The sequence below is a fragment of the Vicugna pacos genome, chromosome X (genome assembly GCF_048564905.1).
Source record: "Vicugna pacos chromosome X, VicPac4, whole genome shotgun sequence".
Classification (NCBI taxonomy): domain Eukaryota; kingdom Metazoa; phylum Chordata; class Mammalia; order Artiodactyla; family Camelidae; genus Vicugna; species Vicugna pacos.
Window position 1 is genome coordinate 52,069,431 of NC_133023.1, and position 14,288 is coordinate 52,083,718.

Here is a 14,288-nt window from a genome sequence, read left to right on the forward strand (position 1 = left end):
AGACTCTCCTAGAAATAAATCAGCTTTTCTCCTAAAGCAGGAGAAAAACTAAAGCTATTGACTGAGAAGAGACTCAATCTGCAAAGTTTGGAAGGGCTGACAGAGAAAGTATATAGTGTTTGTGTTTTGTGATGAATTCCTGTGCCCACCCTCCCTTGTTCCCTCACTGCAGCTGGATGTTGCTTGGCCAGATCTCTGACCTTCTTTTTACCTTCAGATCTGGAAACAGCTGCTGAGATGACAGCAAGAATGGAGACAGTCATCTGGAAGACAGTATCCTTAACTATAGGTTATGGAAGTTTGGCTTGAGGATCATAACACTGTCTGACTCAAAAGAAAACCCCATTTACATATGAGTTTCAGATTCCTTCACACTAGTCTCATTTTAGCAAGAGCAAGGAGGTGGTTCCAGGGCCATACCTTCCTGATCTAGTACTGATGGAGATATGTATCACATATAGATATGTTTATTTCTATAGATGCCTTAGGGTTTCCTGGAAGTCTGGGGTGGGAAGGAAGGAAAATATGATCTCCACTTACCAGTGAAGATACTTGTGTGAGTGGGGAAATGCTAATTATCACCAGGAAGTTCCTAGTTGCACAGGCACGCCCTCTATCATCATAGCCTGGGTATTAGCTATTACCCTTAGTTCAGTCTGGGATCATGGGCCCTTGAACATGATTTTTGCAGCTTCATTATTCTCCACCAGCCTAGTGCTTCTGACTGAACGCACACCCAAATGCCCCCCAAAATTATGTTACATTGTAAAGGGAGAAGAGCACCAATTTTATTGTTAGACACACCTGGGGTCAAATCCTAGCATGACCAATTAATGTCTGTGATTTAAGGTAAGGTATTCAACCTTAGAGCTTCAGTTTCTTCATATCTAAAATTAGGGTAGCACTATCTCTCCCATGACTGTTGTGAGGAATGTATGAGATATTCAGTGTAAAAGTGCCTAGCAGAGGGTTTTTTTTTCACCTCCTCCATTGCCCAGTTCTTTCTCTCAGCTGCCAGTCAGCATCCTAAATCTTTCAGGGCTTTGAAAATGTAAGTTAATAAGATAAATTCAAAGCCCTTCCTTCCCACTAACTAAGATTCCATAATTCTTTCTCACTTAGAATCACATAGGCCTTGATCTGTCAAATGGCCTTCTAAGTCTTAGATGGATCTGAGGCACACTCCTTAATGCTTCAGTTAGTTCCATTATTACCTCACCTCCTTTGCACTTCTGGGCACCTTCCCAGGGCCACTGAATGCAGCTGTGATGGCCACTTCTAGGGGGTACCTCTCACATTTCAGATACCTGTGTGTTTATTACAATTTTCTGACAGATGGACTTCAGTGTCTTGAGCTAGGAGTGTTTTGTCCAATTCACACAAAGTTTCCATAAAAGCTCAAGGAGGTCCCGCACCTTCCCTATTCCAACTTGCTTCAGGTACTTGCCACATCCTATGTACTCTCCCCTTGCTCTACCTCCAGCAACACAGCACAAACAATGAAAAGTTTATTTTCCAAAAGCCTGTTCAACACTGGTTTGATGGTCTTCCTGTTAGAGACATTTTCAGTAATGAAAATAATATGCCATCTTTGTACAGGCAAGGAGTCCATTCCTATCTAGGTTTTCACCATTTACTCTCTGTGTAACTGGTAAGTACCAATCTTTCTGGATTTCAGGTCTCTTTATCTGTAAATGGGACTAAAATGAGGTGGTTGAGAGGTTCAAAGGAGACAATGTATGTAAAATGTACACAATGTGCCTGCCAGATGATAGTACTTTTTTTTTTTCCCACCCAGTTACCACCCTAACACTTAGGCCAGATCTATCAGCAAAGCTCAAGGATTCTTCCACTTCATGCTTGGCACATGATTAGATGCTGAACAATGTTTGTTTCCTTCCCTTGGTGCCAGGGGACCCTCAATTCCATTGTGGGCCTTGTTTCAACTCCCAAGGCCCTGAATTCTAGAAATACAAGTAACACAAAGCCTCTGATTCTTATAACCTGTCCACTTGTGGTTCAGGGCTGAGCCTCTTTCCCCCTTTGTCACAGTGGGACCTACTTGGCTACTTAGCTGCCCATGCTTCTTTCCCAGAACTCTTCAAATTAAATTAAAGGATCTTTAGACCGATTTCCTAAGGTATTTTGTGATGTCTTACTCACTTCAGGGAAAATAATGTGATTTCTTGCTGGATATAAATATCATGGATAGCCAAGGGCCATGGGTTAATTTCCAATTAAGTGTGAAATCAACAGGTGCTTCTCTCCTTTATCCTCTTTAGGACCTACCCACCCCCTCATTGAGTACCTTTGAAGAAACACAGTAAGGACAATTATAATGACGGTAGGAGAGTAAAATGTAGGAGGAAGGGAGAGTAAGGGAGTGTGGGAGAGAGCTGCTCCACAGTATAGCATAAAGGGTGTTCATGAGGGTGAAGGTACCCAAGCCACATCACCAGGAGCTTAACTGTCATAGGAATGAGCACCTGTCAGACCTCAAGTCATAGGAATCCTTCAGAACTGACTGTTGGAAGCTGCACAAGGCAGAGTAGCTGGGCCTGGGTTATTGGCATGAAATTCCTACATGAGAGAACAAGTATGGGGGGAACTGAGCCATGCATGGGGACAGCTTCCATAGGGTGGTGGGGATCAGGATGGCTAGTCACAGGGCTAAGGGACATGACAGTTTCCAGACAAGCAGTCTACACTGCATTGAAGAATCCAAGAATTAGGTGGTAGATAGATAACATTTGGGAAGATTCTGAATGGCAGAGCATGATCCACCAACCCTGAATATGTGTAAAGAAGATTCCATTCCTGGATAACAACTGAGGCAGCTGCTACTGCTACTACTACTATTATTAGTTAATATTAATTGAGCACTTATTAAGGGACAACCACTGGTTTTTTGGGGTGAAGTAACTTGCCTATGGTGATTGAGACATGAATACAGATAACAGTGTTCGAGTTTCTTTCAGGGGCATTAGAGGCCAAGGCTAGCAAAGAAGGCATGGAGAATAGAGGAACCCAGCCTCTACTGAGCCCTTCTAGATCTCAACCCTAGAAGGAAGACAGAATTCTGAGTCCTGCAGGATTGTAGGGGTGGAGAAGAGGTGAGGGACAGTTAAGACTGAAGTTATCCATACCCCAACTACCTCACATCCTGATGGTTCTGGAAACTACAATAGGTGGTACCTGCCAGCATCATGGGACCTAGATGGGAGTAGCTGAGGAAGAAGAAGGCACAGGGATAAATCCAGAGATGACAATACTAGCAGAAACTTAGTTCCTACAGGCTTGCCAACAGCTGGAAAAGGAAAGGCATAAAGAAGGCCACTGCCTAGCCCTGTTCTCCAGGACCAGTAAAGTCCTATTTTGCAGCCTTAATTTCAGACATCTTTTTCCAGCATTCTGAGGACCTGGATCTTCAAGAAATGTGCTTCATAGAGGTTCAGAAGAAATGATACAACTTGAATGCACACCAAAATAAGGAGACCCACTATCTCATGGGGAGCAAGTGGAAATATTGCTCTGGAAAGGGCATTCCTGGGGATTTTGGCCCCATCTACCTAGACTGACAATCTCCTTTTCTTCCAGCCTCTGAGAAAATGTTGGACACCTTCACTTTGCACTCCATTGATTCCTTAAAACCCAGCAAGTCTCTAAATTTAACTGACTCAGGAAACTCAGCTGTGTTGACTTGAGTTGCCAGGACCCTGAGGGCAAGCTTAGAGGGTTAAAACTTATGTATCTTTTTTAGGAGAATTTTCCCAGTCTGGTGGATGCCACAGGAGATTAGTTAAGGGAAAGGTCTGGGTTTGGATCCTGAATCCACCATTTCCTGGCTGTGGGAATGTGAGCAAATTGTGTAACTATTCTGTGCCTCAGTTTTCTCATCTGTAAAATGGGCTAATAGCAGTACACACCTCATAAAAATACTTTCTGGAGGAATTCAGTAAACCCATGCAAAGCACTTAGGCACACATTTGGCATGTAGTAGATGCTATATAAATGTTAGCTCTTCTGGCCAAGTGATACGAAGGATACATGCCTCATCTTGGGCCTTTGGGAAAACCGCTTCTGCCCACCCTCATCCTAGGTAGACTATTAGTAGTTAACAGACTGGTCACAAGCATTAAGGTGCCATCTAGGAAAACTAGCCTCCAAAGAGCCCCCCTGGTACTCCAGCTACCACATTCTTTGGTGTGCTGCCTAATTGTATCTGTGTGTATTTGAAAGATGGCAGAAGTTGAACACCAGGGTTTTTAAATTCCCACATATGTGGAATGCTAATGGTCACTTTTTCTTTTGAGGGATTAAAGTGTTGATAGTGAGGTGTCTATGCTGAAAAGGAAGGCTTCTGTAGGGAGCTGATTCATCTCTCTTGGAAGCAGCATTATGTCCCCCAAGAAGATACCCTGTCCTAATCTCCATGACTGCAATTACATGGCAAAAGAGATATTAAAGATGTGATTAAGGTTACTACAGACTTTAAAACAGGGAGACTACCCTGGATTATCTGTGCATGGCCCAATGAAATCACTCCCAATAAAAGGGTGAGCCTTTAACAGCTGAGGCAGAAACAGAAGTTAGAGAGATGCAGAAAGGGAAGCCAAATTATTTGATTTACTGTCTTTAGCCTGAAGACAGAGGGGGCCACATGTGGAAAACAGATTTGTCCTACAGCAACAGGGCACTGAATTCTGCCAAAAACTGGTGAGCTTGGAAGATGATCCTGAGCCCCAGATGGCAACCACATCCCTGACTGATACCTTGATTTTAGTTCTGTGAGACTCTAAAAAGAGAAGCTGGCCATACTATGCCAAACTTCTGACCAATGGAAACTGTGAAAGAATAAATGGATGTTGTTTCGAGCCACTACATTGGTAGTGATTTGTTACAGCATCAGTCGAAAACTAATACAATGTTCCTGGGCTTCAATTTGTACATATGTCAAATGAGGGCAAAATATTTTGTCTTACATAACTTATGGGGCTGTTATGAGAACAAAATGATGGGTACACGTGTGCTTTGAACAATTTCAGGTTATAAAACTGTTCACATATTCTCCAATAGGGGAAAAATAGATCTGTATTGAAGCAATTGGATTGAAGGAATTAAGAGTTTAGAAAGCTTGACATTTTCCAGGAGAAGTGCTGAGGGTTTGGAAGGCTGCTTCTCCTCTCCTAGAGAAGTAGTGCAGCAAAAGTGAAATCCAAAAACTTAGATCCAAGTCTATTTCCTATCTTTGTGACCTTGAGCAAGTTATGTCACCTCTCTGAGACCCAATAATATAAGGGTAATCATCCCTGCTCTGCCTAGATGATACGGTTATGTGAGGCTCAACAGAAAGAATGAGTGTGAATATATGATGGAAACAAAGTACCCAGATGGAAGTCTTATTCATCCTTCCCAGTGTGTGCCCTGCAGCTGGAAGCAGGTATCTTGATTGTGGTAAATTAGTCATCCAAAGAAAGTATAGTTGAAAGAGCCTTGGGATGGTACTCTTCAACTGTTTTCTACCATTGGCTCTGGTGTGTGGCCTTAGACAAGTCCCTTCTCTCTGAGTCTGTTGCTCCATTATAAGAGGTTAGATTATAGCCAGCTACCTTTGGCTGGGCATCAGAGTCACCTGGAAACATGGGTGGCAGATGGCAGATGAGCAAGAATTTTCTCTTTTTTATAAGTGCCTCCTATCCACAATAAACTAGCCCCCAAAAGCCCAAGTCAAAGGAGTTTCATTACATCATGCCAAATAAATCCTATTCAAGATATAGGAGTTGATTCCCAAGTATCTGGTTTGAAGCAGCTGGTTCTCCAAGGAGTCTGGATGTCTTGTTATACTTGAACTAAAACACTGGCCAGTATCAAACTGGTTAACTAGAGTCATACTCTTCCCAGTGCCTTGCAGTCCCCATTATTGTTGCTTTGTCACACCTGTGATATTTCCTTCTAGAATACCCCTTCTCATGTGAATTGATGATGCTAAACTATGGTCAGACAAAACCTGGTAGAGTTGCCCATGTTTTCATTACAATGTTGGCTGGAGTAAAACCCATAGCTAAGAATAACTGAATGCCAATGCTGAAAAGGCCCGTTGAGACTACCTGGTTTAATGATATACAATTTGAGGCCTAGAGAGGGAGAGGGACTTGCTCAGCATTACAGAAAGATAGTGACAGAGGTGAATCTGGACCCCAAATGCTCCTGAAGGGAGCTCTTTCCAATGCTCCATGTTGCCTTTCTCCTGCCTTTGATGCTCAGATATTTGAAAGTCAAGTAACTTTTAGTCTCCCTATTTCCTAAGCTGGTTTCACGATTCTTTGAAGAAGAGAAACTTCATTTATATGTCATCGAAGTACAAGGCCACGTACAAAGCAATGTAAGAAGCAGGCAGGTATGGACACAATCTTTGTAAACACTCCCAAAATACCAGATTGGCCTTATCCACCATTTTTGGTCTTTGCCTCACCAAGAGGTCTCTTTCCTCAACCTGCTTTGTTCTCTCAAGAGCCTTATGATCAGTGCTTCTCAAACTTAATGTGCATAGATATCTCCTGGAGATCATATTAAAATACAAATTCTGATTCCAGATGTCTGGGATGGGGCCCAAGAATCTGTATTTCTAATATGCTCCCAGGTAATGCTCATGCTGAGGCTGATTGTGGACTACCTTTACAGTAACCAGACTTGAAGATGTTGTCTCATTTCTAAACATCTTCTCCATTTACTGTCAGCATTCATTTACCACTGTGGGTAGTGTGGTGTATTAGAAACAGGAAGGCCCCTGTAGCTTCTAGTCTTGGGTTTTTATCAATCCCTATCTGTACAACTTATTTCTCATCTCCCTGAGCCTCAAGTTTCCTTATCTGTAGAATGGGGCTGTCATCTATCACATAATGATGTTGTGAGCTCTGAAGGAATGACAGGGCTTGATGCAAAGTAGACTGTAGATTGAGATCCCTGGGTACACAAATATTCTGGGATTACATTTCCTTAAAATTGCAGAAAACAATATGAGCCTCATATGCTTAATATGTTCAAAGAATGTTTCCATGACAAACCTGAAGATGGAGGTCATTAATACTAGGCAGTCTGCATATTTTATTGAAAGTCACATGAATGGGCCCCAGGATCTAATTCCTTTTCTTCTGGTGTTACATATGTATTTCACATAAGCAGTCTTTCTAGTATCTACTAATGTCCTTAGTATCAAGTGAATCTTTTCCTTATGAAAATGAAGGCTTTTTTTTCCCATCAAAAACATTTCTTCAAGGTATCTTGCTTTTCTCTGCAATTTTAAAATACTTCCAAAACTTTTTCTGGGTTTGTAATGTGTCAAGGCCATTTATCTGCATCCACATTAAAAATAGTATCATTGATATACATTCTCTCAAAAGCAATTTTTTCTAGTCACAGAAATACTTCTACTACTTTATTTGTTCTAGTTATTACAGAATTAAGGAACTTCTTGAAAAAAGAAAGATTCTTTCCCATGATAGCAAGTTATTTTAGAAACACTCTACATGACACTATTTTATCACTGAATTTGGATGCTATGCTTTGCCCCTCAGTGGCTAGACAATACCCTTCATCTTTTTTTTTAAACAAAAACTTCAATAATATTTCTTATTCTAAATCATCTCTTAACTTTTGCTGTCACCACAGAAAAAAACATAGGTTTTGACTACCAGACATTAAGTAGTGCAGAGGTACCAAGACCACTTCTACTTCTCCAAACTGCATGTGTAGATGTCCCAGTCTCTTGGGCTGAAACTGCACATGCTAGAACCTTGATGAAGTAACAAACACATACAAGGACCTTTTCCTCTTTGAAAAACAGCTAAATCGAGGACTTGACAATTACCAACTAAAAAATAAATCCTTCACTTCACACGTAAAATTAGATGATCATTTTAAAAACATTACCAAATGGGCACACAGAAGATGAGGAGAAAACGCAACTCAGAAATCTCTCCCAGCCCACTTTTTGTTCCTCTGTAAACTGGACCTGCATCCTTTCCTTCCCGTCAAATGCTTGATTTTTAATACTTGTTAAGCAGGCAAGAGTTGAAAAGTCATGCCGGCTCCAGTAATAAGGCCTTTGTGTGGCAACAGGAAAACAGCATGGGATTCAGAGTCAGAGAGGCCTGTATTAGAATCAGTCTTATTATTTACTTTCTGTATGACCTTGAGCCAGTTACTTTAACCAGCTGGGCCATAAATCCTTTACATGTAATATGAGGAAGGTAGTATCTACTGCATGATTGTTGTAGGGACTAACTGAGATAATGTATATGAACCACTAGCACTTAGTATGTGTTTAATAAATGTTATCACTCTCAGTTCAAGATTTATAGTTCATCAATTGCCAGTTTCTTTAACTTGCTGGCCGAGGTATGCAGATAATTTTCTAGAGTTGACATGCTTCAATTATCACCCCCTTCCCATTGCCTTTTCTGAATGACTATCCATTCATCAAGCCTAGGCCAAGTCAGTTTCGTTCTATTCCATGACAGTGTGCTTCACCATGGAAGTTTTTGCTCTTTAAATCAGAAAACAAAGTGGGAGGTATGAGGTTCATTCTTTGGAATTCTTTGGGAATAGCCTAGGGCAGGAGCTGAGCTAGCCAGCCACTGTTCCCTGGCTTCCAGTCAGACTGGTGGTCCCAACTCTTTAAGCCAGGCTCTTGATCTGCATCCCAAGAAACACACAGCAATCTCACAGTCACATTTCTGGGACACGTATTACACTGGGATTGCAGTGGCTTTCTCTGGTTTTCAATAATCTCTCAATATCTGTAGTGGTGATTATGGTATTTTGCTTCAAGAAAACCAGAATGAAACCATGTCTCCAATATCTTCAAAGGTACTGAGGCCACATTGTCTACTGTTTCTATGGCCAAAATCTGCACACTTGCTTGCTTGAGTCAGTCATCTAATGGGACAGAGCAGAGAGGCCACATTTCTGAGATTAGGGCTCAATGAGTACTTCCTGAAGGAGGCCAGCAGGTCTCACAGAGACTCCCCTTGGGGGTGAGCAGCAGGTAGAATGGTGGCCACCTGGACCTCTTGCTACTGGTTTCTTAGCAAATTGGCCTTTGAGACTGGGTAGAGTTGAGAGTTCAGTATGGCCACACGGGCATGTCTTCATTAAAAATGGCATCAAGTTTCTACTCAATTATTTTCACAAAGGCCCTCAGTATGTTTAGACTTCAGTCCTGAAATTAACTATTGCCTTTCAGTAACACCGTTCCAAAGGTCTCTTAGAGTTGGTTTGGGCATGTGTGCTTTCTGTCTCTCTTCTCCTTCGTCCATCTCCCTCTCCTCCCAACCCCTCTCCCCATGTCTATGCTTCTTTATCAGTACCATAGTCAGTTCACTAGTGGGGCCTTGCTAGAAGACTCCAAGTAGGAAAGCCCTTTCTCTCACACTGGACCACACTGTCATTACACAGACCCTAAAGACAGACTATCTAAGTCTCCCCTAAAGCCAAAGCATCTGCATAGAAACATGAGCAACGACACTTTCTCCAGCAGCTTCTTTTCAACAAACAGGAATCAGAAATGTCTACTCCTCAGATTTCTGACTCAATGGGTGTAGACCTATGGTGTTTTAGTTCCTTTCCAATGATTGAAATAGCAAATGAGGAAACCAGGAACTTACGTCTGGAAGTCCCATTTGGTGGCAAAGGGCTCAAGAAAGAGGGTAAAAGCTAAACCTTCAAAATGATGACCACTAAAGCCACCAATCATATGGCCCCTTGATAGATAATCATTGTGTAATGGAAAGAACCTTGTGTAGGAGCCCAAGGATGTGGGATCTTGTTTAAGCATGGCTGCTACCTTGCTCTGCCTCACTTTCACCAATGGTAAACTAGGTGGTTAGACTAAGTAATTTTGAAAAGCCTTTCCAATCAAATATTTTATGGGTTATAGAAAAGGTTTTTTATCTCAAGGGCTGAGATTATTAACCTTTATTGTGTCATAGGCCCAATTTGAAATTCAGTAGAATGCTATGGATCATCTCTCCAGAAAAGGCACATTGTCATGGAAGTCTGCATATCATTTCAGAGACTTTATGAAGTTCTTGAATCCATAGATAGTGGGTTAAGATTGTTTCTTTCAGGAGGTAAAAGAGCTTATCTGCAGAAGGCAAACATGAAGCAACAGTGGCAGCTGCCAGGCCTCAATCCATCTTAACAATTTTTTCCCCAGCATTTGACCCAAAACTGGAACTCCCACAGGAGAAACACAGGCTGCCTTTTTAAAAAGAACTGTTTTCAGCTTTTGTTCCTTTCTTGATTGCTTGGAAAGGAGGCTGTCAGGAGAAAACAGGAGGAATAATTCAAACAGACCTAAGCTTTGACATGCAAAACATGCTTTACAGATTTGTCCTAAGTGGCTATAGGCTGAGCAGGAAGGTCAACTTCCTGAGTCTATATGAGGGGCTGTGGGGGCATCACTCATTCTGTCTGACCCCATGGGAGCAGACACATTCTTGGCACGTAGGGCCAGAGCTCCAACCTGGCACCAGGGTCTATATCCTCAGTAAGAGACATGTTAAGATTCTCCAATGTTCAGCAAACACTCCCACTCCTCTACTTCCAAGGTAAGCAATGGCTCCCAACTCAAGTAACTTCTAGTTCAGGGTAAGACCTCTGAGATCAGTCTTCAGCCCCAAATCTTTCAGAGTGGGATGGCCTTTTGAGGAAGCAGGAAGTTCAGAGAAGAGTTGAAAAGTGAGCTCTTCTCTTCGACTCAGGTCAGTGGATAGCTTGGTTTCTGCAGTCTGGCTTGAGGGAGGGAGTTCAGCCACTCACAGTCTTACAGGAGCTCAAGGTAGACCTTCTGAGGGAATGAAGACAGAATACAAAGGAGAAATAAACTTGTGTCTAGGACATGTGTCCCTTATTTTATAGCATCCCAGAGCCTGAAGGTGCAGGGACAGGAAAGATCTGCTCTTCATCACAAAAGGACTCAGCACACAAGGGTTTGAAGAAGACCCTTCTAGAACCTGGAAAGTGTCCCCTGAGGCCAAGGCTTTTAAAACCTGAAAGGGAAAGAAGAGAGTAAGGAATTAGCTAGGACTGGTTAAGCATTTAACAGCCTCTGAGCAGTAGGGCCTCTTTTAGTGGGTAGCTAACCATACAAATTGGTAGCTAATCTTCTGAGCAATAGGGGCTGGCTAGGAAAAGGCCCTTATAACTCAGATTCCCATGAAACAGTCCTAAGATGGTGCTATAATCAGGGCTGGAAATTGTGTGTCTTTAGCCATGACTCTAATCCCCAGAAAGTCTACAGGGGTGCAGAAGCCTGATACCTCTGAGATTACCCCCCTTGCAGAATGGCCACTGCCTTTATAGCCTTACAATGACTCACAACTTCCTTTCACTGGGACTTCACCTTTGTAAGAGCTGATAAGGAAGAGCTTATCTACCCATAGACCTCTGAGGACTGGCAGTGATAGGAAGAAAAGGAAGGCTGAGGAGTACATGGAAAGCTCGGCTGCAGATATCTGGATCTCATTTGTGCATATATTGCTTCATGTCATGCCAACGATCTGATAGTCAACCAGAACTCCTAGGTAGAGAAAGAAATTTCCAGGCCCTCCATGGCTCTGGTGACCTAAGCAAGATACTTAACCCCCATGAACCTCAGTTCCTTTATTTGTTGAATTAAAATACAGATTAGCCTCCCTCTTTCTGACATTTGATATAGATCAAATGAGATAATGGATGTGAAAGTGCTTTGCATTAGACAAATATAAAGGACTCAGGATGAAGGTCCAAGGGGGTAAGATTGAAACAATGATTTGATCTGAAGGCATGAAATCCCTCTATAGATATGAAGGTGGACTCTTGGGACCTGCTATAATACCAAAAGAGAGGCTGCTGATCTTCTTATAGACCTAAAGAATGTTGCGGTTAGAAGGTTCCAAACTTTTCATTTTACATATGGGAAATTGAGGCTCAGAGAAGGAAACGTAATTACCCCAAATATCACAGCCTAGGATTCCTAATGAACTTGATTCAAAGGCAATTTGTAAAACTATACTGCAGTCTGGCTAAGGGAGAAAGAAAGGCAAGAGAAAGGAGACTTAAAAACAAAGAGAATCTCAGAATAAAAAGGCAGTAAGTTTAAGGGTCATGTAATGATAGGGTAGTGAACTGAGGCATGGAGGTGAATTCCCCCTCTTTGGATCTACATGGTATTCCAGTCCTCAGAAACTCAGATTTCATAAAGAAGGTTTATGTGTAACAAGGTTCTGTAGTTAAGGGTGGATACTACATACCTGAGGCCTCAACTCTCATCTCCAGGAAGTCTGCCTTGAGAACTGTGGGTAAAGGAGGAAAGACATTTCACTAAGACTATAGAAATCAGAACTGGAAAGACAAAGCAAGAGGATGGGTGACCCTTTCAGGACAGTGACAATTAGGCCATCTGAAAAATGGGGTAGTGATTATATCCAGGTGTTTCAAAACATCTCACTCCATGCTTATATGCTGCTTATATACCTCTCTGGCAGAATTAAAGAGCCCAGTTCCCCAGAAACAAAGGTATCTTTCAGGTGCCAGCACAATCCTTTGAATGCCAAACTATGGGAGACTAGGGAAGACCAGAGAAATTGGGCCAAGAGCAATGACTACATTCTGTGATTATCTCAAATGGGAGCAAGGCAAAGAGGGAGGGAAAATGCCATGTGAAAAATGAATACTCCTTTGCCTTGACAATCAAACCAGCCTTGCCCAACATCTTGATGTACTTAGATCAGTCTTAATGTAGCTTTGTCAGGGGATGGTTGGAGGAAAGAGACAATCCTGGAGAATCAAATCCCATAGAATGTGGCCAGAAAATCCCAGACAATAGCTGGCCCCAGAGCTATATCCTCAGCATTCTTTTTCTCTTCTCTCTTAAGTATATTTACACTGACTACCTATGTGATCTTATTCCCATCCATGATTTCAATCCCCATTAAATACTAAGAACCCCCTCAAAGGCTACTATTCACATTGTAGTATATGTGAATGCCCCCATGAATTTGTACAATGGCTGTGCTCAACAGTTCTACCTCTAACTCTATGTAGGTCCAGCCTCAACTACTAGGCTAAGTTGCAGTACCCACTGGACACCTTGATCTGGATGTCCTGCAGGGTTCTCATAAACAGTGTCCAAAATTGAGCAGAGCAATTTTCCCACAAAACCTATTCTTTCATGATTGATTCTTGCTACCATCCAGCTAAGTGCCCAAATTAGACTTCCCTCTCTCTTACTCTTTCTCCAATACTCCATGTTTGAAAAGTCAGCAAGGTTTTACTGACTCAACTTCAAATCTGTCCTTCCATTCCATTCCTACTGACAATGCCATAGGTCAGGGCCTCATCAACTCTTGCTAGGATGATTAGCTTCTTAATTGGTCTCCCTGCCTCCAGGCTCTATTCTCACAACTACCTTCCTCATTACCATCAGAATTTTTTTTTCACAATTGGGGCAGCTCAGAATATATACTGTCATGCCTAAAAGTCTTCCATGACTCCCCACAGACTAAAGAATAAAGATCAAACTCCTTAGTATGTCATATAAGGCCTTTACAATCTGGCGCTAATCCATCTTCTTGGCCTCACCTCCAGTCAAGCTTCCTTCTTCTCACCCCTACATTCTAGCCAAAGTGGAACCCGAATCACTTCATAAGCCTGTTTTGCAGAACTATTCTGCCTTACTGAAATGTCTTCCCCTCCTTTCTCTTCTTGATGAGCCATTTATTAGTTTCTCTAGAGTTATGAATTTTTTCAATTGTGAAATTTAGATGAATGAGAAGTGAGGTCATTCAAATGTCACGTTGCAGTCAGGTGTACAGATGGGAAGCAAAAAGAGGCAGAGCCAAGGTTAAACAGGTCACTTTCATTTGATATGAGAGATGAGACTAACTGAGGCTAGTCTGAGGGTCTTGACCAGGAGCTGGCACGTAGAGGTACTGATGCAAGTGGTGGTTACAAAATGGGCACCTAGACAGAATGGGGACTTTCCCTATGTGGAGGCTGAGTGGGAGGCAACTGTGGGTACCTAAGAAGGTCGCTCATGATATACTGGAGGACAGGTGTACCCACTTTGATATTACCCAAACTCCTGCAAAGTGGAATCTGGGGATATGGAACAGGATTAAATCTAGGTTCCAGAGGCCTGAAAATAGGAAGTGCCTGCTTTGGTCACAGCCCCCTATTTTGTGGTCAAAGACTTCCCTGAACACTAAGTGACAAAGCCCAGGCAGTGGTTACTAATCTCTTTTCAC

General features: G+C 42.2%; 1 protein-coding gene across 3 annotated transcripts in view; it reads right to left on the reverse strand.

Annotated features, from left to right (window-relative positions):
- Nucleotides 1-7,422: 7,422 nt before the first annotated feature.
- OPHN1 (oligophrenin 1) overlaps nt 7,423-14,288 on the reverse strand; it is a 564,560-nt gene continuing 557,694 nt past the window's right edge. For 2 of the 3 annotated variants that reach the window (XM_006215235.4, XM_015248679.3), the window contains exons 24-25: nt 12,294-12,335; nt 7,423-11,051 (exon numbers count right to left, since the gene is read on the reverse strand). In XM_006215235.4, the coding sequence (XP_006215297.1) occupies nt 12,302-12,335 (34 nt within the window). In that variant the 3' untranslated portion in view covers nt 7,423-11,051; nt 12,294-12,301. The remainder of the gene's footprint in view (nt 11,052-12,293; nt 12,336-14,288) is intronic. The other variant, XM_072956529.1, reaches the window with a different exon arrangement.